This window comes from Aotus nancymaae, unplaced genomic scaffold (genome assembly GCF_030222135.1).
Source record: "Aotus nancymaae isolate 86718 unplaced genomic scaffold, 86718_ANA_hifiasm-v0.15.2.pri h1tg000014l, whole genome shotgun sequence".
NCBI classification, from domain to species: domain Eukaryota; kingdom Metazoa; phylum Chordata; class Mammalia; order Primates; family Aotidae; genus Aotus; species Aotus nancymaae.
In genome coordinates this window covers 100,364,441-100,388,907 of record NW_026988425.1, presented here as the reverse complement: position 1 = coordinate 100,388,907, position 24,467 = coordinate 100,364,441, and the positions used below count along the sequence as shown (strand labels likewise).

Sequence of the window (24,467 nt, the reverse complement as noted above, 5' to 3'; positions counted from 1 at the left end):
GCTTGGATTACGGGTGTGAGCCACCATGCCTGGCCAAAAATATTTTCTTAATGGTATAGCCTATTCACTTAAAAATTATTTAACAGTGAAGGGCTGAATCTGAAACTCCTTTAATTTTCTGAGCTTTTAAAGTTTGTTTTGTTTTTGGTTCTTTTTTTAAAAAAGTAACATACATATGGTGATTAAGGATAGGCATTCATTCATTTATTCAATCGGTATTTGAGTGTGTCAAGGCACTGTTCTAGGCATTAAGGATACATCAGTGAAACATTTATTTATTTAGAGACAGGATCTTGCTCTATCTCCTAGCTCTCTGCAGCCTCAAACTCCTGGGTTCAAAGGGTCCTCCTGCCTCACCCTTCTGAGTAGCTAGGACTACAGGCATATGCCACCAGGCCTGGCTGATTTTTATGATTTTTTTTGTAGAGACAGAGTCTTGCTATGTTGCCTAGTCTGGTCTTAAACTTCTGGCTTCAAGTGATCCTCCTGTCTCCACCTCCCGAAGCCCTGAGATTATTCATGTTAGCCATTGTATCCAGCCACAATGAAACTTTTAGATCAAACAATAAACTCATAATTGTATCAATTAGATTTTTCTCAATGATATAGGAACTTCATAGTCTTACGTGTGGATAGCAACCAAGTACATATTCAGTACATAGAGCTTTTCTTTATCTGTGTCATGCAGTTAAAGATGTTTTTTATTGTCTTCTATAAAATATCTTAGTTAATATGCAATGGTCAAATCTGAAACATCGTCTCTTACAAAGATTACACATAATAGAATTATTTATAGAACTTATATCTTATTATAAGCCACATTTTTCATTATTTTGGATAACTAGTGGTGCTTTGCTACCTGATTTAAAATAGTTTTATTGGCCAGGCGCAGTGGCTCATGCCTGTAATCCCAGGACTTTGGGAGGCCGAGGTGGGTGGATCACGAGGTCAAGAGTTTGAGATCAGCCTGGCCAATATGGTGAAACCCTGTCTCTACTAAAAATACAAAAATTAGCTGGGTGTGGTGGTGGGTGCCTGTAATCCCAGCTACTCATGAGGCTGAGGCAGGAGAATTATTTGAACCCAGGAGGTGAAGTTTGCAGTGAGCCGAGATCATGCCATTGTACTCCAGCCTGGGCAACAGGGTGATACTCCATCTCAGAAACAAAACAAAACAAAACAAAAACTAGTTCTGTTTAGGCTATAGATCAACCTCTTTGTTCCAAAACACTGGAATAGGGGAATTTTGTGCCTTTCTCCTTCCTCACAGAGAGTTTGTGTTCCACTAAGTGACATTAACATCCTGTTCTCAAGCTGTTTTCCTTTCACCTACTGCTTAGTTTTTTGAGGTGGGAATGAAGGTAGGCAAAAGTTAATTGTAGACCAGCACAAAGAGCACAATGCAGCATGTGTTTGCAATAATGATGAATGGACACTATGAAGCAAGTCTGATGACAGGACCTGATCAAGCAGTGCTCTGGAGCCAATGGGTGACCCATCAGATACCACTGGTTATGGGCCACCTTCTTTATTTTTTGAAGTTCTATAACATGGAAATCCAGTCACAGGTTAATCTTTACTAAATTTTGTTCTACAGAATTATTTAAAAATATAGGGAAATGATCAGGAATTTCTGTTGTTATAATGTAGAGGGATTAAATAGGTTCAAAATGAGTAGATTGTGTATTCCCATTACATAGAACCTTGTGCAAAATGTCTAATTCAAGTAACAAGTTAGTCTACAGCTAATTCCTCCTCATTGGAGTATTAGATGTTCTTATTTAATTTTCCGACAAAAATATGAATGCTGCCGTTTCATTGATCCTTAAGGCCTTATTCCAGAACTTTCTTCATTGAGTTTTAGAAAAAGAGAAATACATTCTTTCTGAAGTTGAGGGTCCTGATTTTCTCAGTGTTAACAATGGGCCCTATTATGCTGCTTCCAACTGAGCAAGGCTAGAAAGAACTTCACAGCTGGCTGGGCACCTGACATGCCCAAGGCAGGTACTCTGACCTGCTCATATAGCCCTGGTTCCTCCTGGGGAGAATAGCAGTTTCCATTCCCTGAAGTGCGTAATTTATTCCAGGCTATGAATAGAATGAACTTGTTGATTTGGGACTAGTGGCATTCCCCTTGCATAACCTCAGGACATGATTATCCACGCCAGGGTCATGCAGGAGCTTCCCATCTGACCCTGAGCAGTCCTCACCCTGAGCACTTAACAAGAGTGATAAGAGGCTATTGGAATGTCACATTCCCTTGAATTTATTTATATTTTTAATAAGGTACTGGCATCCTCTTTTGCTTTTATCTAAGCCTGACTTTCTAGAAACTTGATTACAAAAAGTCTATTAACTCCATGAGTTGTTAGATTAACTATATTAATACATGAATCAGGAAAATCATAGTCCTATAATGTTTCCTTTTACAGCTCATGTGTTTTTTGAGTTCATAAAATATGCAGAGCACTGCATTAGGTTCTATCAGTGACACAGAAATAAACAGGAAATAATGGTCCTGCTCCTGAGGCGAGACAAAAACTGGAGACAGAGAAATTTGACAGTAAGTAGAAGGAAACATATTAATGAATAAAATTATGAGTACCGTGGTATAACCAAATACTTGTGTATTTAAACACAAAGGACAAACAACAGAGAGGAGGTGATTAGGAAAGACTTCTTGTAGATAGCAATTTGTACTAAATCTTGGAGTGCTTAAATAGGGCTCAAAAGAATGAAAGGGTCACTGTCAGTTTTTGCTAGGTATGGGAAAACTGTTATCTTCATACCTGACGTGGCTACTTTGTGGTTGCTCAGTAATTTTTGAATTGAGTCAATTTTCCCCATAGAGGAAGAAAGACTAAGGCCTCTAACAGAAGAATCAGCCCCAGTACTTCAGATTCTAATGTCCTTCAGGCATATGGATTTGTGACCAGAAGAGAAGGGACATATATTAAAATTAACATATTTGAAACTTGACTGTATTTTGTGCTTTAATTATAGAAATGAGTAGGAAAAATAGGAGGGGACATTTATCATTTACTATTGGCCAATTTAAGAAAAAAAACAAAAAAAGAAAAGTTGAGGAAATAGATAAGATAGTGAAATGGAAATTTCTGATGGAATTTCTAAGGGAGAATTAGACAAAGAAGAAAATAGTCAAATTATAACTTAGACTTAAAAAAAAAGTTAGAGTATTGGCCGGGCACAGTGGCTCAAGCTTGTAATTCCAGCACTTTGGGAGGCCGAGGTGGGTGGATCATGAGGTCAGGAGTTCGAGACCAGCCTGTCCAATATGGTAAAGCCCTGTTTCTACTAAATGATACAAAAATTAGCTGGGCGTGGTGGTACACGCCTGTAGTCCCAGCTCCTCAGGAGACTGAGGCAGGAGAATCGCTTGAACCTGGGAGGCGGAGGTTGCAGTGAGCCGAGATCGTACCACTGCATTACAGCCTGGGTGACAGAGTGAGCCTCCATCTCAAAAATAAAAAATAAAAATAAAAATAAATTAGAATATTGACTTTTAATTTAGGTACTCTGCCAGGTATTTTTCAAAGATTTTAAAATATCTGGAAAATACTCCATGTTGTTCCAGTCTTAGTGGCCTGGCAGCTATGTAAAGAAAATAATTGCAGCAATTTGAAATGAGTGCCTTTTGCATATATGAATAAAGTGTGGTGAACTAGGCCAGAAAAATAAGGAAATATGTAAAGGGTAGAGGAGGCTCCCCAGAGGAGGTGGCATCTCATTTGAATCTTCATGGATGAGTTAGGAGTTTTTTGGGAGAAGGGAATATAGTAAGGGTGTTTCAGAGAAAACCACGTGTATAAAGATAGAAAGATCAGAAGGATCACTGCATGTGTGACAAGTTGGATGTGTCCAGAATACAGCATAAGACTGGAGGTCATAGTGAGAGAGGAGTCTAGAGAGGTAAGTAGAAGCCAAAGCATGAAGGACTAGGGATATTATACCAAGAATTTCGAATATTATATATACATGATGGAGAAGCATTGAATGACTTATGCTAAAAAACAAAATTCGAAACACCTGCATACTATGGACTACAGAGGGAGATCATAAGAAAGACAACCACTCTTCTGGGGAGGTTGTCTTCAGGCACTCAAAAGGGTCCAGCGTTTGACATACCGACATAGGCTTTCCTACAACAAAGCCTCTAACAAAATTAGGCTGTCCCGAGTCCCTGGTAATAGCACTGTTTACCTTTATATCAAGAAGGTTGGGAAAGCACCAAAATCTGTGTGTGGCATGTGCCCAGGCAGACTTCGAGGGGTTTGGGCTATAAGATCTAAAGTTCTTATGAGATTGTCCAAAACAAAGAAACATGTCAGCAGGGCCTATGGTGGTTCCATGTGTGCTAAATGTGTTCATGACAGGATCAAGCATGCTTTCCTTATTGAGGAGCAGAAAATTGTGAAAGTGCTGAAGGCACAAGCACAGAGTCAGAAAGCTAAATAAAAAATGAAACTTTTTTGAATATTAAAACTGAAAAGACTTGCAAAAAGAAAGAAAGAAAGAAAGAAAGACAACCCACCGGAGAAGATTGCAAAGCCCCAGGGAAGAAAATAATGACATTTTAAATGTCAGTAGTGAAAACCAAAATGGAAAAAAAAGGATGAACTTAAGTGGGATCAGGGATGTGTTGCAAAAGGTCTTACCCATGTGGAGGCTGAGGGAGATGAGGGACTCTAGAATTTTCTCAAGTTTTTAGATTGAACACCTGGTTAGATGGGATACTGTAACAGAATTGTGGAAAGCTGCAGTACAAACAACTTTTGGATGGAAAAGAATGGACTCAGTATTGACTATGTTGAATTTGAAGTTATTTTAGGTCCACCAGGCAGGGATGTCCCTTAGGCAGTTAGTTGGGTTTGAATCTGAAGATGGAAGTCGGGACTGGAGATAAGGATTTTGGAATCATCCAGGACATAGGTTATAGTGAAAATCTTATATATGCGTGGAGTTTTAAGAAGAGAACAGGCTCAAGTGTTATACTTGGGAAAGCACCAACAGTAGTTTTGAGCAGTGATAATACGTGAAAAAATCCTGAGGTAGAATTATACCATGTCATTAAGGCAGCCTACCTGCCAGCTGTTATGTGGTAATACCAAATAATCGAAACTTCAGCCTCCTGCCATCTCTTTCATTTTCATTCCTTATGGTTCCTAGTATTCTGACGAAGAAGAATCCTTGAAGGAGTTTTTCCCTGCTGTCTAATGTAGGGCTTCCCAAACTGTGCTTTCTAGAGCATTTCTGGCAATTCTGCAAGATGTTAATAAGCATTCACAAACTCCTATGTCAAAAACTGAAATATGAAACATTTCTTAATTGCAATCCTTCTTAACACTTTTAATAATGTACACCAGGAATTTCTAAGAGGGACTGTAGTTAGTAGCTCCTTCCTGAGTTCCCCTTACCCCAAACCACAGACCCCTTTTCTTTAGGGACTACCTATTAATATCTTCTTTTTTTTTTTTTTTTAAATGCTCATTTTTTGATTGGAGAAATTAATGTCATCTTCATGGTCATTTGGGCTTTCAATATTTGAGGGTCTTTTGTATATGAAAGGTATACTAATAGTTACTGTGTTTTAATTTACAAAGCTGAGTGTTTTCATAAGCCTTTAAGCTCAATTTATAAATCTTATTTTATTAATAAATCTAGTAATTTGGGATTATATTTAAAACACTCATTTTCATTTGTTCTTTAATTAGTGATCAGTTAGCTTATACATTTGACAGATTAAATTCTCCTAAACATTTCACATCATTTTCAAACTTGATTAATTGCATTCCTTTAGACTTTTCAAACTGTAACCCCCAATATGCTTAATTTTCCCAAGCACTCTAAATCTCTGGGAAGGCAGCCTTACAAATCTAATACAAGTCTTCCTGAGCACTTAAACAGCACTTTCTCACTGAAAGCCAAATGCATGCCTTAGTCAATCAGTTTTCAAACACTCTATATAAACTTAGTCAATCAAACTGTCCTTAAGTATTTCAAATTAAAATGTCAAGATTACTACTAATTGCTTTAAAATATTTTAAATAAAAACCACAAGCCTTAAATATCGATTTCCTAATGTGTCAGATTCTCTTAAATGTTTCACACACTTGAACTAACAAATGAAATATTCCTAGCCCTAACAAAAGTATGAAAATTACTGTTTTCACCAATTCCATTTTTTAAAATATATTCTCCCTGTTTCTTGTTGAGTGTCACCTACCTGAAGGGCAGAGAATTACCCTCAGCCCTGCTAAAGTTGAGGATACAAGGCTGCTGGCCAGATTGGGAATTAAATACCTGGGTGTTAATTCCAGGATGGATCTATCTGAGCTGTGTTTTTTTTTTTTGCGTGATAAGAATTTTTTGTGCACATAAATTTTTTTTAAAATTGTATTATGCATCTGTCATCCCATTATTCTTTATCTTATTAACCAGTTTTATTATTTTTAGTTGCCCAATTTGAATTAATGATATTCACTACCCTGCCATGGATTGCAGTTAATCTCTTAACTATATAACTTGATCTCCACCTGCTTTATATTTTGTTGTTCTTTCTCCTAGAATGCTATTCTTTAATAATTTTACTGATAAAAGGCAAAGAAGCCCTTACTAAGCTCCTTATTATATGCTTTCTTAACTTTAGTGTTTTTCTTGTTTCTGCTTTCTTTTTTGTTTACTACACTCCTTCTATGGCAATTTTGTTCACCGTCACCTTTATTTCAAAATTTTCTTTTCATCTTTTTTCAGGCCATGACTTATTAAGTAAAATTTCCAAGCCAATGATTATTTAGCTTAAAAACAAACAAAATCAGTCATGGAAGGTGGTCAGCTTGTCATGTTATTTACTTTCGGTGTGATTTTGGACAAGCTCATTTTAATCTCTGAGCCTTGACTGCCTCAGCTTTTAAACCAGATGAATATCTTACCTGTCTGCAGGCAGGGGCCAAATGAGAAGATATCTTGGGGCATTCTCTTTCATCTCTGATAGCTCTAATTCTTACTGCTTTTCATCTTGCTCAGTTGCTCTTTACTGACACGGTCTGTATATGCGGGTCATTTTGTGGAACTACTCAGAGAAATAACTTTTTCAAACTTTAATTAGTTGTAAATATTTAAAAACTGGGAGATTTTACTCTTTTTTTTCCTAAAGATGGAAAAATGTGAAAATACTGTGTCTGCATTTCTCCTTCTCCCCAGCAGCTTAAGCTGACTTCTGTCTAGTGTCCTGTGCTTTCCAATTTGCCTCAGTGCCTACCTCATCCGTTTTGTAATGAATTGAGCCAATGGGGTTTACATAGAAACAGTTGGTGTAAAAAATAAGGTCAGTTCTAGAATTTAAGGCCCTAAGTTTATGTATATGATAGTATGAGCTTTTTAAGGAAAATAAAGTTTTAAATACTGTAAATTTTTTGTATCAGCTTCAACCTATATACATACTCAATTCTCATATAAAAACTAACTTAGGTTTAAAAAAACCAGTTAATAAAGCTCATGCTTCTCCTGTTTCTATTTTTTTTTTCTTCCAGTGTGAACATTCTGATTTTCCGTTGGTTACTAGGAAGAGGTGAATACTTTTGTTTGTTTAACATGAGGACTCACTGTTCTACCAGGTTATTGCACTTGGAGATATAGATACTTTCCTATATTTCTGAATAATTATTCCTCAGGTTCTTTTTCTGATATGTCTTGAATTTGTGCAATTGTCAGGTAATTGATGCAGTCATTTAAAAAATTGCTTTTAAATTATGGGATTATGATCTTGTATACACTTAAAAAAGTGGACACCATATTGAAATTACTACATTTTTTGGACTACATTTCTGTATAGGATTGGAGACACTCTGTTAATATTCCAGATAAGAAATCTGCTACATGTTTGTCATTTACTGTGGTTTTCTGGACTTAGGACATGAAATTCTATCAAGCAGCTTGAGAGCAATATTAAAAAATGATGTAGCATCACAAGCCAATGATAAATATGTTCACCATAAGAATTTAAATGTGGTGAATAGATGCAGTAGTGTGATTAGCATTCAGTGGCCTATCTCTAATTTTCTTTACCTGCATTGAAAAGCCAACCAAGCTTGAAACATTTTCAGTGTGCCAAGCATTTGTGTACTCCACTCAGGATCAGGGTAAATTTTGCCCTTTTGAATGTCTTTCTGATATACATAGTTTAAAAAAAAAAATGTCCACAACTAAGAATATAAAAGTCACTTAGTATCCTATACCATCACAAACAAAGAATGTGGCCACTAGCACACAACAACTTTATTTCTCATTATTGGCTATAAAATTATTTTCTTGCCTAATTTGTTTCAATCAGACATTTAGTGATGTATACCTAATTGTCTTTCATTAACAGTCACAATTAATATAAATGATGATTTATGCTTGATGTCATACTGAATTTATAATAATTTGGAAACAAGAGACAACTTATAGGGAATTGAATGGAATAAACTCCGTAAGATACAAAACAAATCAGAAGTACTTTAAGAGTAAGCAAATTATTATGATGCACAATAAATACATAAACAATTGTGAAGTTCTGGGAATTGGCTTTTGTAAAATGTGTACATGTTATATTCATACAATGGTGTATAAATTCTTTGGGAGGGGGACTTTCTTGTTTATTTCATTAGAATGATAATGAAAATTAGCTTCATGACCTTCATATACAGCACTGCTGTGTAATACAAATAGCTAACTGCCACAAGTCTATTTCTATAACTGAAAGAGACATACAAAGGATTATGTTGTTTAAAGGACTCATAAAATTAATAACTATAAATTTCTTCTACATGTAAAAGTTCTAAAAAATAGAATAAACTGAAATGGATATTTCTAAACTAATTATGCCTTAAATCTGATGGACATTTTCTTTTGAAAAGCCAATTTTCTGAAGAATAGTTATACACAGCTTCATTCCTGGCATGATTATTTCAGGTGTAGTGTTCAGGGATTATTTCAAAGCAGACAGATATATGATATAGAATGATTCTGGGGACAGACTTTCCAGATTAACAAGAAAAGAGAATTTTAAAATAGGTATACCTAAAATTGGACATTTTTTATGTGAGGAGTGCTTAATTCAATGAGGACATTTCTCAGAGAGATTTATTACTTTTTGATGGTGCCTCTGTGACTTTTATGAGAGTCCCTCAGTAGCTGTCCTCCATCAGAGAACATCTCAGAATTACTTTTTTTCTGTCCACTTCCCCAATTTTTCATTTACTTTACTAGATTTGCTCACATTTATTACCCCTATTCATATTTCCTTCCATTCTTGACACATTGGAAGAAAATTTAAGAAAACAGTTTTCCCAACACATACACATATGTGTATATATGCTATATATATGTATATGTATGTGTATACATAGTTTGAAAAACAAATGTCCACAACTAAGAATATAAAAGTCATTTAGTATCCTACACCATCACAAACAAAGAATATGGGGCCACTAGCACACAACAACTTTATTTCTCATTATTGGCTATAAAATTATTTTTTTGCCTAATTTGTTTCAATCAGACATTTAGTGTGTGTACCTAATTGTCTTTCATTAACTGTCACACTCAATTAATATAAATGATGATTTATATTTCTATATATGCTATATATATGTATATGTATGTGTATAGCATATATACACACAATACAAGCTTAGCATAGCATCTGTTTCTCTTGCACATTAGATTTAAAGGCTCACTAGCTAACATGTGTTTAAAAATTGCAGATTACATTCCATCTTTTAATTTAGAAGATAAAGAGATTGAGATCTAGCCAGGTTAGCCACATGCCCATGTGGTCTTCAGACAGAGGCATAGCTCAGATGGGAAGGCATGACTCTGATGCCCTGCCCATACCTTCCCTTCAGTACTGCCACATCTGGATGAAGGAGGTCTGGGTGAAAGAAAGAAGTATAAGAAAGACTGGGTGAGGTATTAGCAAACTCTAGATTGCAGTCAACTTGATCACTATATGCTAGGCAATTTTAGGAATATGACTTTCTGTCTGTAAATGGAGGTAGAATAGATGAATATTAGAAAGATTAATTAAGAATATGAATGGTGAATTAAGAAAAAGTTTGGGACCAATGAGATGTCACATAATATCTACTCCCACTTTACCCCTATTTTAGAGTTAAAATATCAGGAGATATCAGAGGAAGTAAAGTTTTATGAAAATACAATATTTGTTAAATTTAGAATATTTTGACCTTGAAGCATGTTAGCATACCATTTCATCTATCGACGTTTGATTGGGATCCTTTTACAACTTTCATTTTGCTCTTGATCATGTTCATGTATTCTTTCTCCTTCTTAAGCAGTAATATATTTTAAAACATGATTAAATGCCTTGTTCACTAATTCTATCACCTATTTATATGTCTATTATATTGATTGTTTTTTCTCCTCATCATGGGATATGTTTTTTTTCTGTTTCTTTTCATGCCTGGTAATTTTGACTGGATGACAGACATTATGACTATTATGTTGTTTGGCATTGATTTAAAATTTTTAAAAAAATATTTCTGGAGGCTGGGCATAGTGGCTCACGCCTGTAATCCCAGCGCTTTGGGAGGCCAAGGTGGGCAGATCATGAGGTCAAGAGATCGAGACCATCTTGGCCAATATGGTGAAACCCTATCTGTACTAAAAATACAAAAATTAGCTGGGTGTGGAGACACATGCCTGTAGTCCCAGCTACTTGGGATGCTGAAGCAGGAGAATTGCTTGAACCTGGGAGGCGGAGGTTGCAGTGAGCCGAGATTGGGCCACTGCACTCCAGCCTGGTGCCTGGCGATGGAGCAAGACTCTGTCTCAAAAAAAAAAAAAAGAAAATATTTATGGGCCTTGTTCTGGGAAGAGTAAAGTTGCTTAGGCACAGTTTGACCATCTTTGGCTTGCTTGTAAGCCTTTTTGGTAAATTCTGAACAGTGTTTATAGTCAAGGGCTAACTTGGCCACACTAGTGAGGCTTTGCCCTTTTGAGCCCTTGACTCAATGCCCTATGAATTAGCAGGTCATTTCTATCCAAGATCATTGAGTATCAAGGCCTTCATAAGCTCTAGATATTTTCCACTTCTTCCTTAATGATGCTTCTTTCTCTGGAGTCAGTAGTTTTCTTTTATATATGACCAGACCAGTATTCAACCAAAGGCTCAATTGGACTGTGACTGTCTCCAGAGCTTGCCAGGCCTTTATAAGCTCCAGATATTTTCCACTTATTCCTTAATGATGGTTTTTTCTCTGGTCTCAGTAGTTTTCTTTTATATATGACCAGACCAATATTCAACCAAAGACTGAATTGAACTGTGCCTGTCTCCAGAGCTTGCTCACTTGCCCTTTCTGTGCAGCTCCTTCCTTTCTGGTACTCTTCCCAGCAGATTCTGGCCAACTTGGTGTCCTAGAGCCCTAAACTCTGTCTCCTGAACCAAGCAAGACTGTTGGGCTCTGTTTGGAATCTCCTTTCTCATGCCACATCTGGAAACTCTTTCCAGGCAGTGAGCATTTTACTTATGCATATTGCTGTCCTCATTTGTCTCCCTTCTCTCAGATATTATTGTGCAGCATTACCCCTTATTCAATGTGTGTCGACAAGTTTATGATAGAGTGCTAACATGATCTCTATACCGGGTTCTCTGAACACTGCTTGAACTTCTGTAAGCTCAAAGGCAGAGCCTTACCAATTTATTTGCAAACATTTATTGAGAGTTCATTACATAATAGGATTTTCTTAATTATTGGAAATACAGAGATGAATAAAGTGTGGTCCCATAGCCTTGATGAAAAAGCTAGCATGTACAGTTTTTTTTACACTGACTGAGATTAAAAGATTATTATAATTGGAGATTATCCTGAGAGATCAGAAGGTCTTAGAAACTTTGTGTTTGCAGTATGTAGCAGATAACGAGATCTTGTATACAGCATTCAGTAAATACTAAAGGATGAAGGATAGTGCAGCTAGTGTATAGGCATATTCTGCTAAGAAATACTTACAGCTTTTGTTCTTAGTTCCCAAGAAAAGATAGCTTAAATCAATGAGAATATGATGATGTATGTTTTAGAGGGAAAAAAAATCTAACTTATTTTAATTTGGACTATCATGAATATTATTTATTGACAATTCCAAAAAACTTTAACTGTCACATTGATATCTAAGTTATATAGTCTTGTTTTGCTTCTAATTGTCATATCAAACAATTGAAAAGTACCAATCCTATCAAACCTTCATTTGTAACTGCTGCTTCCCCTTTCTTCTTTTTTTCTCTTCTTTTTTTATTATTTTGCTTATTTCTGTTCATGTTTTGAAAAGCAGGGTCTGCAGATAGTTATTTATATGTATGAATTCACTGGTTCATTCTAGTGCGAAATAGGTCATTCTGGAACAGTGAGAAATGTGATTGCTGAATTTCAAGCAGTTTTTGCTGCTCAGCTGGATCTGTAGAAAAAGGAAAGGGGTCAGGCCAGCACTTGTTGAAGATTTCTTGTTGCCATTATCCTAGTGAAAGAGACTTGATGCTGGTGAATGTGAAGTATTCAATATATTAGGGAGGAGGAAAGAGAGGCTTAGTATCAAGTTTAATAATTATTACAGTATTTTATTTTAACTTCTCTTTAGATGGTTAATACAAAAAACACCTAAAATGCCATCCTAATAAAGATGTGTAGGGCTCTTTCTCCTTAAAAAAAACCTAGGAACCGCGAATAATAGCACTGTGAAAATTTTGAGGCACAAATTCGCCCGTTTTTTTTTTTTTTTTGCATGACAATGTACTGAAAAAGAAAGAAAACTGCAGTAGGATTGGCAGCTTATGATTCTTATAAAAAATTAAAAGAAATTAAACAAGAAAATAAAGAATACTTTGAAAAAATTGTACATTACTCAGTATTTAAAAATGAAAATCATTTAATCTTGTGCCTTCTTTTCCTCTGTGTGGAAATTAGGGTTGTAAATAGGAAACTACTTTCAAATGGTAAACTGTTTACAAACTTGACAAAAAGAGCCATTAATTAAAATCTAATTCCCACATTCAAATGGCAATTTTGTTTATGAATACAGCCATTAATTCATAGGTTTCTTTTTCTTTTTTGTATGACATAGTTGTAATGTACTGCAATTATTTCCATTAATATCTAGTTAAGAAATTTCAGAAATTCTATATTTAGAAATATGTACTTTAGTCTATTTCAGTTGTTAATATAAAAAATAGGCTGCATTACTGAAGAATTTCTTTCAAATTAAACTTGAAGAGAGAATCTTATAAGAGATTAATTCAAAATTATGCTCAGGTTCTGCTTGGGTGTTCTTGAATCCAGTGGTTTTTCTCATATTCATTTTAAAGCAAGTGAGTGAGAATGAGTACTGACAGAACACTGAGAGCTTTGCTTGGCTGGTCAAGGAGCAGGTGTGAGCTATGGGTACACCCTTCCCATTTAGGAGCTGTGTGGTACTGACAGACCATGATCTTAATCACTTATTGACCTGTAAGCTAGAAGAGAATGAAGGTGTCTGACTCAGTCATATGGCAGACTTTTAAATGGAAATCTTCATTATAAAGAAAGGGAATTCTTCTTTCTCAGATTTTAACAGAATGGAAGTGTTCTCTCCCTCATCCCCATGACCCCACCTTCTGTGGACTGAATGAATTTAATGTTTGGAAACTGATTCAAATAAAAGGTAGTGTTGTGATTAAAGCTATCTCAGAACATTTTAATCATGTATTGCTCTTGTATTTATATACATTGTTTACATTGAGCTAATGCAATAACATAATTAAAGATTCCCCTAGGACTGCTTAGAAATCTGGGAGTGGGGCACTAACCGGTATTACATTGTGTGGGGGAAGGAAATTTCTCTTCTTATCCTTTACTAGGTTTATGACCGAGACCCCTATAACAAGACAGATTATCAAGAAAAAAATACAAATTTATTTAAATATAAGTTTTAGGTGACATCGGGGCCTTCGTAAGGAAATTAAAACTTAAAGAAACAAATAAACCTGTATATTTTTATGCTAGGTTTGATGAAAAAGTCAATCAATACAGAGAAGTATGATTAGACAAAAAGGTTATGAACTAATGGTAATAAACTGTAAAGAACTTAGCAAGTCTTGTTTGTTGAGATTCTCCTCTGTGTCCCTGTATCGTCAGAGATGAGGATGTTCCCTTCTTGTGGATATAGAATGGACACCTCTCACATGAAGGTCTTGTGACCTGCTTCAGGGGAAGGTTAGAAAAAGGATGTGGGGAAGGTGAGAGTGACCTTCCTCCTTCTGCTGTTTTCTCAAATGCCAAGGTATCATATTTTGGGGTAGTGTGTCCTGACCCTCTTCAATTCTCTCCATTACTCTTTGTCCTTCCTTTTGTAAACCTCAGACATTTCCCTTACTGTTCTCCCTTTTTACTTTCCCAATAGATCTTTGCAAGTGTGAGTCTTTTGGCCCACGGGGGAACCAGATATAATGGGGGTGCTTTTCCTAACTTGCCTTGTTTTAAGTAAGGACACAGATCTAGGATTTCTAAGGAGTGTTCTACTTAGTGCTGAAAAAATGGAGAGGATTATCAGTGTTTTTTACAGTAGAAAACTTAAGGAAACATTTAGAAATCTTTAGTAACAGTTACTCATGTCTTTATTTAAATATATAGATCTATCCTAACATGATTATTCTAGACATAACAACTTCATTCATTCGTGAATCTATCAAACCTTTGAACATACTAGATGTGTAGCCTTAAGTGCCCAAAATTGACTCCTATATCTAAAGAGCTTATAATACTTCACAGTTTTCTAAGCACTTTCATTAAGGTTCATCTGATTGTTTATCTACTTATTTAACAAATACTTGTTGATGTCCCTATTGTTAGCACTGGAGTTACAGCGGTGAATAAAATAAAACTCCACTGCCTTTGTGGAGTTATATTCCAGCAGGAAAAATGATAATGGACAAGTAGAAATATTCTTTACCTCACACAGTGCTAAGAAAAGTGTAAGAGATTAAATGGATGTAGAGGGTGGGGTGTGTGTTTGCAGTTTGAACTACAGCTCATGGAGGAGCTGACGCTGGAGCAGAAACTTGAGTAAAGTCAAGGAGTAAGCCACTTGGATAAAAGAGTAAATAATAAGTAAAAAGTTATTATTATAAAAGCAGAAACACATTGGTGTGTTTGAGAAACAAAAAGAAGGGCAGTATAGCCAGACCAGATCAGAGAAGGAGGGAAAGGCAGCAAATAAAGTTGGGGCGCTAGCCAACGGGCAGATTATGTTGGGCCTAATAGGTCATGCAAAGGGGTCTGGATTTTATTCTAGGTGCAATGGAAAGCCATTGGAAGATTTTGAACAGGAGAATGACAGGCTCTCAGTATTGGTTTAAAAGAATCATGCTGGCTAGTGGGTTGTGAGGAGATAGTACTGGGGAAAGAATGGGAACCAGATAAATCAGGAGACATGTTACAGTAGATTAAGTGAGATATGATAGTGGTGTCCACTTGGGTGATAGGAGTGGAGATTATGGGAAGTGGTCAGCTTTTATATATATTTTGAGGATAGAGCCAACAGCATTTGCTGCTGACTTGGATGTGGGAACTCAAGAGAGGAGTTAAAATGACCCCCCTATGCTATTGCTCCACACTGCAGTTAAGGAATGAAGGTTCCAATGTGAGAAGTACTTTCCCAAAGCTAGTTCTGTTTTAGAACCTGGATTAACACTGAAACAAACTTAAAGTTTTTCTTTTTTTTTTTTTTTTTTCTTGTTTTTTTTCTTCTGTTCAGAAAACTAAGACCATTCTGGATTTAAGCAAGGAGGCGACATTCTGGATATCTGCACTCTAAATATAACAAACACCCTTATCACCATAAGGGTCACACACAATTTCATTGTGGGGTTTTTTTGTTTGTTTTGTTTTGTTTTGTTTTTCTGAAAGCACACACTCAAGATCCTAACAAAAATCTTTCAGATTGTTTCATCCCTTCCATTCCATGTCTCTTTTCTTTAGTAGGACAGTAATGAATGATCGACAGCCACGTGTGCTTTTAGAAGGAGAAAGGAATACTTAAAGAAGGGCTCTTATGAAGCAGAAACAGAAAAGGAAAGAGAGAATAAATTGGGAATTAAAGTACCTCTCATTTATTTGTGCATATTATTCTCTATCCATATTTTCTTTGTGCATATTTTCTTGTACCCTGTCAGCCTGGATGTCCAGATAAGTTAAGGCTGATCTTAGTCCAAGCTGCAAATAAAGTTGGAGACTGCAGATAATTTCTGTTTTCATTATTAAGGAATTAGCTAATGTACAGACATTGTTTATGTTGTATTACGTACATGACACTTATCAAAGTGCTGATAAATTCTCACTTATATAACTCATTTAATACTCACCGAAGTGTGCAAGGAAGTTAATACTTCAGATTTCCCTACTTTAAGATGAAGAAACTGACCCCAGAGAGGTCAAGTGACTTGCCTTGGGTTTGTAGAGGTATAGTGGAGTAGCAGGGCTAAGATTACCGTCCTTCTCATGAGAAACAAGACGTGTGTTGAATCCAGTGAAAAGGGAGAACGTTATTTACGTTTCATAATTCAGCAGATTCTGAAGTTTTAGATAAATGAAGAGGAATATAGGGTTAGAAAAAAAATGTTCCCTGGGATATAATTAATTCAATTTCATCAAAAGCAGAATCAAAGTGTGTGTGTGTGTGTGTGTGTGTGTTTAGCAGATATCCATTGGAAGGATACAAGGAAGATGAGCACAATGATGGAGTGAGATGCGCTCTCATTAGTCAAGCCTTAGGAAATCCCTCGGGAGATGGGTATACATCCTGACTCTGTTAAAGTGTCATGGGATCCTTGGAGTGTTGCTTTGCCAGCCAGAAACCTCTGTAGCTGGTGGCACCTTTCCCTGAGTTTTGCTCTAGCCCACTGGGCTTGTTCTACCCACTTGGCTTGCCCTTGTAGACCAGATCCCCCACTCACCAAAGGCAAGCCAGGTGCGTGACAGGGGGTGTGTGAGCGAGCAAGTGCAGGGTCCAGCCACTACACACAGCCAGGTGTGCCAGCTGCGGTAGGGTGGGCAGCTCTGGGCACCAGCATGGGTACCAGCTCCCTGTCAGTCTGCGGCTGGACCAGGAGTACTGCAAGTGGCTTCCAATGTGGGCACTGGAAAATGTGGTGGTGCCTTGAAGCTTGGAGATACCAGGAACCACAGAGCCCCAAAGAGTGTGTCACAGCCCTGGCTTGGGGAGCTCCTAGGTCTGGGCTTCCCAAAGGGCCACAGTTCTTCTCTCCCTCTTGTCTCCTGCAATGTGGCAAGTGGGGTTGGGGGCCATGTTTCAGCCCTGTTTTTGTTACAACTCTTTCGGTCCCACCATTTGGTGGGTCCCAATTTCTTGTCCTGTGTCCAGGAAGAATGAGGTACACAAACAATGGGAGGGTGAGCAAGGCAACGAGGTGCTTTATTGAGCCATAGTATAGCTCTCAGGAGAGCAAAAGTGGGTACCTCCTTTCTGCAGGCAGGTTACCCTGATGAGTGCAGCTCTCAGCAGAGAGGAGACCTGGACTGGGTAGCTCCCATCTGCAGGAAGATTGTCCTGTTGTTTCTGCATCCCTGAGTTGAGAGGTGACCCAGAGTTGGTAGCTCCTATCCACAGGCAGGTCATCTGCCTTCTGCCCGAGTCTGGCTGAGTCTGGGGGGTTTTATGGGCTTCAGAGGGGAGGAAGTTTGTGCTGATTGGTCCATGCACAGCCATGGGCAGCCATGGTCGGCAGGAAAAAGCACTGTAAGTTCTCACTCTGGTCTGCAAAACTGGCAGTCTGGCCCCCAGGCTTCACACCATCCCTGGTCTGCAGGTGGGACTTCACCCCGGATTTGCCCCTTTCTGCCTAGGAGCCTGTCTGCCTCCTGCCACCATCAACCTGCTATCCACAGCACCCAGGCTGTTCATGCTGAGGGGTGCCAGCAAGCTTGTGCTGAGCTGCCCTCAGACCCCTGTTGACCTCCCTCTGATGGTTGTCAGTGCGTCGCAAATTCCAGAGACCTCTGTGGCAGGGGTAGAGTGTGTCAGTGCTGCCCCCAGTGTGTGTACACCCGGCTGGGTTGCAACAGCCCCAGGCTTGGCCTCAACTTTGCTTCAAAATCAGCATGGGTGTCAGGAGTGGGGAGATGCCAGGCAGCAGGAGCAGGTACTTCTGAGCCTGTGGGGCAGGGACCTGCCTAGCCCCAGGAGTGCAGCAATGCCTGGGTCCACAGCTATGGCTGGGCATTGGTAGCTGCATCTGAGAGGGCAGGGCTCCCTCCCCTCCAACTCAGAAAAGGGTGAGGCTCCTGGCTTTTCCAAGCTCCCACCACCTCTGTGGAGCAAGTGGCCCTGGCCATGCTTCCCGCACTGCAGTCAGCATCTTGGCAGCCACTGCTCCAGACAGGCTGCAGCTGCCATCAAAAACAGTACCTGTGGCTTGCCAAAGTTGTGTTTATGTATGTGTCATCTGTTCCTTTAAAAATACTTTTTGCCAGCTGGGTACAGTGAGTCTCACCTGTAATCCCAACACTTCAGGAGGCCGAGATGGGTGGATCACCTGAGGTTAGGAGTTTGAGACCAGCCTGGCCAACGTGGTGAAACCCTATCTCTACAAAAATAAAAAAATTAAAAAAATTAACCAGGCATGGTGGCAGGTGCCTGTTATCCCGGCTACTTGGGAGTCTGAGACACGAGAATCACTTGAACGCGAGAGGCAGAGGTTGCAGTGAGCTGAGATCGCACCATTGCACTCCAGCCTGGGCAACAAGAGCAAAACTGGGTCTCAAAAAAGAAAAAAAAAACCTTTTGCCTTGTTTCTCACCACATATTCTATTCAACTTACGTATTTTATTAAGGCAGTTTATAATCTGTAATTCACCTTTTTATTTTTCATGTTTTATTTAAACAGCTTTTGGAATGAAAAGAATGAGATTTCTCTTGAAGGAATGTAGCAAAATGAAATTGTCCAGCCTCAAAGGACAGCGAATTATAAATTAATGACTGATCATGTAGACACTTTGCTTAACAGTTAAAAAGCATTTATGTCTTTATTTCATCTAATTAACAGAAAACACCAAAATAATATACTTTTCATAGTTGTATTTAAAATTCAGAGGTTTTCACTTTGGGAGACCGAGGGCAGGCGTTGGAGACCAGCCTGGCCAACATAGTGAAACCTCGTCTACTAAAAATACAAAAATTAGCCAAGCATAGTGGTGCATGCCTGTAATCCCAGCTACTCAGGAGGCTGAAGCAGGAGAATCGCTTAAACCTGGGAGCTGGAGGTTACAGTGAGCTGAGATCTCACCATGCACTCCAGCCTGGGCAACAGAGTGAGACTCTGTCTCAAAAAAAATGAATAAATAAAATAAAATTCAGAGGTTTTTAAGGAGGAAATTTTACATAATTGCTTCTTATATTTTCCATTTTTCAAATTTTATGAGAATTTCCTTTAATTTTTTTCACCTCTCTAAAAAGTGACAACTTTATTGAGATGTAACTACATACCACAAAATTCATCCATTTAAGGTATACTATTCAGTGGCTTTAGTATTTTCACAGTGGTTTAATATATTCATATTTAGCATATTCACAATTTAGTATATTAAGTATTGCTACTATCTAATTTCAGTAAATTTTCATCAGTCCAAAAAGAAATCCTGTAACCCATAGCATCACTCCTTGTTATTCCTTTTCCTTAGCCATTGGCAACTATCAGTCTACTTTTTGTCTCTTAGGATTTGCTTATTCTGGATGTTTCATATAAATGGAATCCTGTAATATAATATGCACCCTTTTATGTCTGTTTTTTTTCAGGTAATACAATGTTTTCAGTGTTCTTTCATGTTGTAGCATGTATTCACTTCCAAACTTCATTTCTTTTTATTTACAAATAATATTCCATTGTACTGATATACCACGTGTCTGTTCATTAGTTGATAGACATTTAGATTGTTTCTACTTTTTTCCTATTATGAATATTTGTATACAAGTTTTTGTGTGGACATATATTTCCATTTCTCTTGGATGTATACCTTTGAGTAGAATGGCTGGGACATGTGGTAGGTAACTTTACATTTCATATTTTGAGGAACTCCCAGACTCCTTCCCAAAGTGGTTGTACCATCTTATAATACCACTAGCAGCATTTAAGAGTTCTAATTTTGGCCGGGCACAGTGGCTCATGCCTATAATCCCAGCACTTTGGGAGGCTGAGGCAGGCAGATCACCTGAGGCCAGGAGTTCGAGACCAGCCTGACCAACATGGTGAAACCAGTCTTTACTAAAACTTCAAAAACTTAGCTGGGCATGGTGTTGGGTGCCTGTAATCCCAGCTACTCAGGAGGCTGAGGCAGGCGAATTGCTTGAACCCAGGAGGCGGAGGTTGCAGTGAGCCGAGATTGTACCATTGCATTCCAGCCTGGGCAACAAGAGCAAAACTCTGTCTCAAAAAAAAAAAAAAAAGTTCTAATTTCTACACATTCTTGCCATCGCTTGTTATTGTCTGTCTTTTCAATTTTATTTTCGTTTATTTTCTTATTTAGAAGAACTGAAAACCTGTCCTGCTTGCTTGTTCTACATGCTCAGTTTTTCCCTGTTTTAGACTGTGGTGGAGATGGTACCTATGGTATAGTAGAAAGAGCTCGAAACTTAGAAGAATTGGCATGAGTCCCTGTTTAGCACTTACTGCTTGAATGACCTTGAGTAAATCATTCAGTTCACTTTTGTGAGCTTCGATTTCTCCCTGTTTAAAATAGGATTAACTCTTGCTTCCCAGCGATGATCCAGTAAAGCAATATGTAAAATATATTAGAGGATCAGATTCTTTTTCTTGTTCCTTTTCAGTCACCCTCCCTTTTACTCTCTCTTTGATGCATATTTCTTAATAAATAAGGAGAGATATTAAGTAATTTTGTTTTAACGGCCTTTCCCTAATAGGATATAAACCCTAAACAAGCTTTAAATTTCCTTTCTGTCTTTGTAATTGTTAGTTAACAGTAGAAGTAGTTGTATCAGCAGAAAAATTGAAAGCAAAGTTTGTCTCCTGCTCTATTCCATTTGGGAAGAATTTTATAATTTGTCTAGGATAATAAATGAAGTAGATAATCTACATATATGGATAATTAAGAGATGAATGCGGCTTTTTTTCTAGTACTTAAATTGTTTTCCCACATTTTTCTTAATTATTCTTATAACTTAATTATGTATCCAAAGAAAGCTGTGTTTTCGCCTTTACCTTCTTTTCAGGTAAAGGCAACTTTGAGAACATATGCAAGGTCTAATGGCTTAAAAACAGCATGTGGCCTTAGTCTTCACTGGTTTACAACAGCCAGACTTTTCTACTACAGTTTTGCCTGAATCACCTTCTGAAGCCAAATCAACACAATTATAATCTTTCACAAGTGCTATCAACTTTCTTTTCATTGTGTTTTGCCCTCTCTGCCACTGGCCTGGCCCATCATTCCTGTCCAGCCCCCAAGGTCCACTTCAGTTGCACCTTCTCCAAGAAGCCTTCTCTTCTCTTTCTTCATTTATTAGAATCCTTTTTATTTACTGCTATTTTGTGATATAAAAAACTATTCATACATTTTAAAAAATCAGAATTGTGTACTCCCCAAAGTACTCTATATGTATCCTTCCAGTCATTTTAAATATATATCCAAATACATTTTTGACACAGATGAGAATATCCCATATATGTTGTTATGCACTTGCTTTGTCACAAAACCATGGGTCATCTATTGCACTCACTGAATGAATCTCTTACTTTGTATTTCTGTTTTTATTTAATGTTTTTATTAGTGTATTAGTCTTACTCTCCCAATTAAAATAGACACATCTTGGAGGACAGAGACTGTATCTTAAACTCTTAGACTTTTGTTGTTCTCCATCAGGAACACACAGAAGTCTGCCCTGCAAGAGACACTCTGTAAGTGTTGTTGGTTAAATTGGACATTTTGAGCCTATTCTTAGTGTGATCTTTTGTAAATTCAAGAGAAATCTTAGAGGATCGACTTCTTTATTTTCACTATCGGTAATCTTTCTAATTAAAATAACATTTAGAAGTACAGTTACATGTAAGATTAATATTTGGTTTGCAGAAAGAGTAAAACTGATGTTGGAAATTTGAGAAGGCCCAGCATAAGGCATACTGTCTGTAACAATTTGTTTTGTAAAATGAGGGAAAAGGATAGCAGGTAGAGGGAGATGAAAAGGGTAAATCAACAAAAAGTAAAACAGTGATTTGGTTGGGGATTGAAAGAAAGGGTAACTGTAGGGAAACTTTTTGAGAATTCAAATACATGTAGTCAATACAAAACCTACGGAAGAGACCTGTTATTCTTTTAACTATAATAAAAGCCCTACTGGCTTCCCAAAATACCTATTCCATCAAGGAAAAAGATAAGCTTTGTGTGTAAATGAAAGAGAGTATCTCTTCTTTGTCTTGAAACAGTTGAAAAATAAAAAGTTTTACTACAAGAGTATGAGATTGCCTGATAAATACATGATATAAAAGCTCAAAATTAATCTTTTGACATACATTTGTTTACTTTTGATTCACGCGAAGACTAATGTTATATTTTATTTTTTTCCTAAATTTGATTAATAGTATTTTATACTAAAGGTTCACAATGAAGATATCAATGACAGAATCTGGTGACCAAAAGGTCATTTTTAACAGTAGTAAATAATGTATTGTTTTTGAAACAGGCAATGGCCGGACTTTGTGCATTTTCTAATGAATGCTATTTGAATTTTAAAGTTCTTCATGCCACTGGAAAGCAGAATGGCTGCCGCTTAAAACCATAAGCTGCAGGAAGTTTCCTGAACTTTTAGAAATTGAATTACTGAATACAGGTTACCTTTTGCATAATTGTATAAAGCTGATGAAATGGGTCTCTTTTGCTCTGATTGCTTTCCAAATTCTACCCAAGTGAATTCACAGCTGATGGTTTTAAGCAGAGCAAAGACAGATTAACTGACTCACATAAAATAAAACCTTTAGAGACAGAAAAATTAAATAGTCCTACAGGTTCAGAAGATGTTATACATATTTTCAAAATACCCAGTAATTCTTACGGCAAGTACCATCTCTCCCTCTGATTAACTTCATTGTGGTGTTTGTAACATATTTTACCTGGTGCTATTAGTTGATATTACATCTTTTATTTAGTTTCTCAACTTTGCTTTACAGTGTTGAGAATAATAAATGTCACTGGCAAAAAAAAAAAAAAAAATACCATGAGAAAATTGCTTTGTTTTAAGATTATTCTATTAAAGGTATTATTTATATATTATTTCTGCCAGGAATGCTTTAGATGGTTAAACATTAGTGACACACATGGAGACGTTATTCCTGAGTGTGTGTTTGCAGAAGTATCTTTTCATGAAGGTTTTCGTCTTGCCTTGTTTTTTTATTTTTTTATTTTGGTACTATATATCTACACACACCATTGTGCAATGATGGACTTAAATGAAAGCAAAACAAAAGAGAAGCCAAAAGTAACACAGTTGCTGTGGTCTGGAGCCCTTCTGACCAACAGAGTGGCCTAAGCTAAAATGGAGATACCCCACCCCACAAATACACCCACTTCAAATTCAAAGGAGTAATGCAGACATTATTTTCATTTAATAGATAAGGAATCAGTATCTTACAAAGGTTTAAGCAATTTGCCGAGATCTCAGTTAGTGGTGAAGTCAGGATTAAAATTCAGGTCTGTCTGATTGGAAAATTGGTTTGATTACCTTAGTGCTAAAACTTTTGATAGACATAAAGCCATTTTTAGTGAAAGAAAATTAAAATTTGTAATAACTTATATTCTTGAGACTGAAAATGATACAGAACTAAAAAAATCAGCATTTAAAAATAGTGCTAAGTCACTTCAGAGTTTTTGTTTTGGTACCAGGATCTTTTATGCCCTCTGTATCTCTTCAGATTCTGACTCTGTGAATGTCCCTCTTTGGAGACAGAAACACTTTAATGAACATCTGTCTCTCAAGGCTGTATTTAATCCTTCCTCCTTGGGGCAGAGTACAAGCTGCTGAAATGAATTCAACTCAACTCACTTAGGCCCCAGCCACTTAAATTCCCTGTTGCACCAATTCCCTAGTCCTGGAGTGCAGCTGCCCTGGGAACTCGTGAACCCATTCACACAGGTCTCTGTCAAATGTGCCACTTTCTCAAGCAGTTTTTTGCTTCTGTGATGTCTACTTTGAACTTTTTGCAAAGTATATCCTTAGCATTTCTTCCAGACTTAAGTGGCATGCCCTGTATAGTCAATTCTGTATTTTTAGTAGCTTTGAAACATTTTTGTTCATTAAAATAAAAGCCACAGATTACTGTAGGTGGTAATTAAAAGTTGGTACTTTTTGTCCAATACTTTTCCCTGCCCATGCACTATTGAGAAGCGTGGGAGAAGATT

At 37.2% G+C, this 24,467-nt stretch overlaps 2 protein-coding genes across 2 annotated transcripts in view; both read left to right on the top strand.

The window, feature by feature from the left end:
- Nucleotides 1-24,467, top strand: part of FBXL17 (F-box and leucine rich repeat protein 17) — a 545,836-nt gene that overhangs the window by 268,887 nt on the left and 252,482 nt on the right. The window lies entirely within an intron of this gene.
- On the top strand, nucleotides 1,992-5,495 carry LOC110567585 (large ribosomal subunit protein eL34-like). The gene is made up of 2 exons (XM_064375743.1): nucleotides 1,992-2,004; nucleotides 4,082-5,495. Exons 1-2 carry the CDS (start codon nucleotides 1,992-1,994, stop codon nucleotides 4,474-4,476), a joined length of 408 nt encoding a protein of 135 aa, XP_064231813.1. The 3' UTR covers nucleotides 4,477-5,495.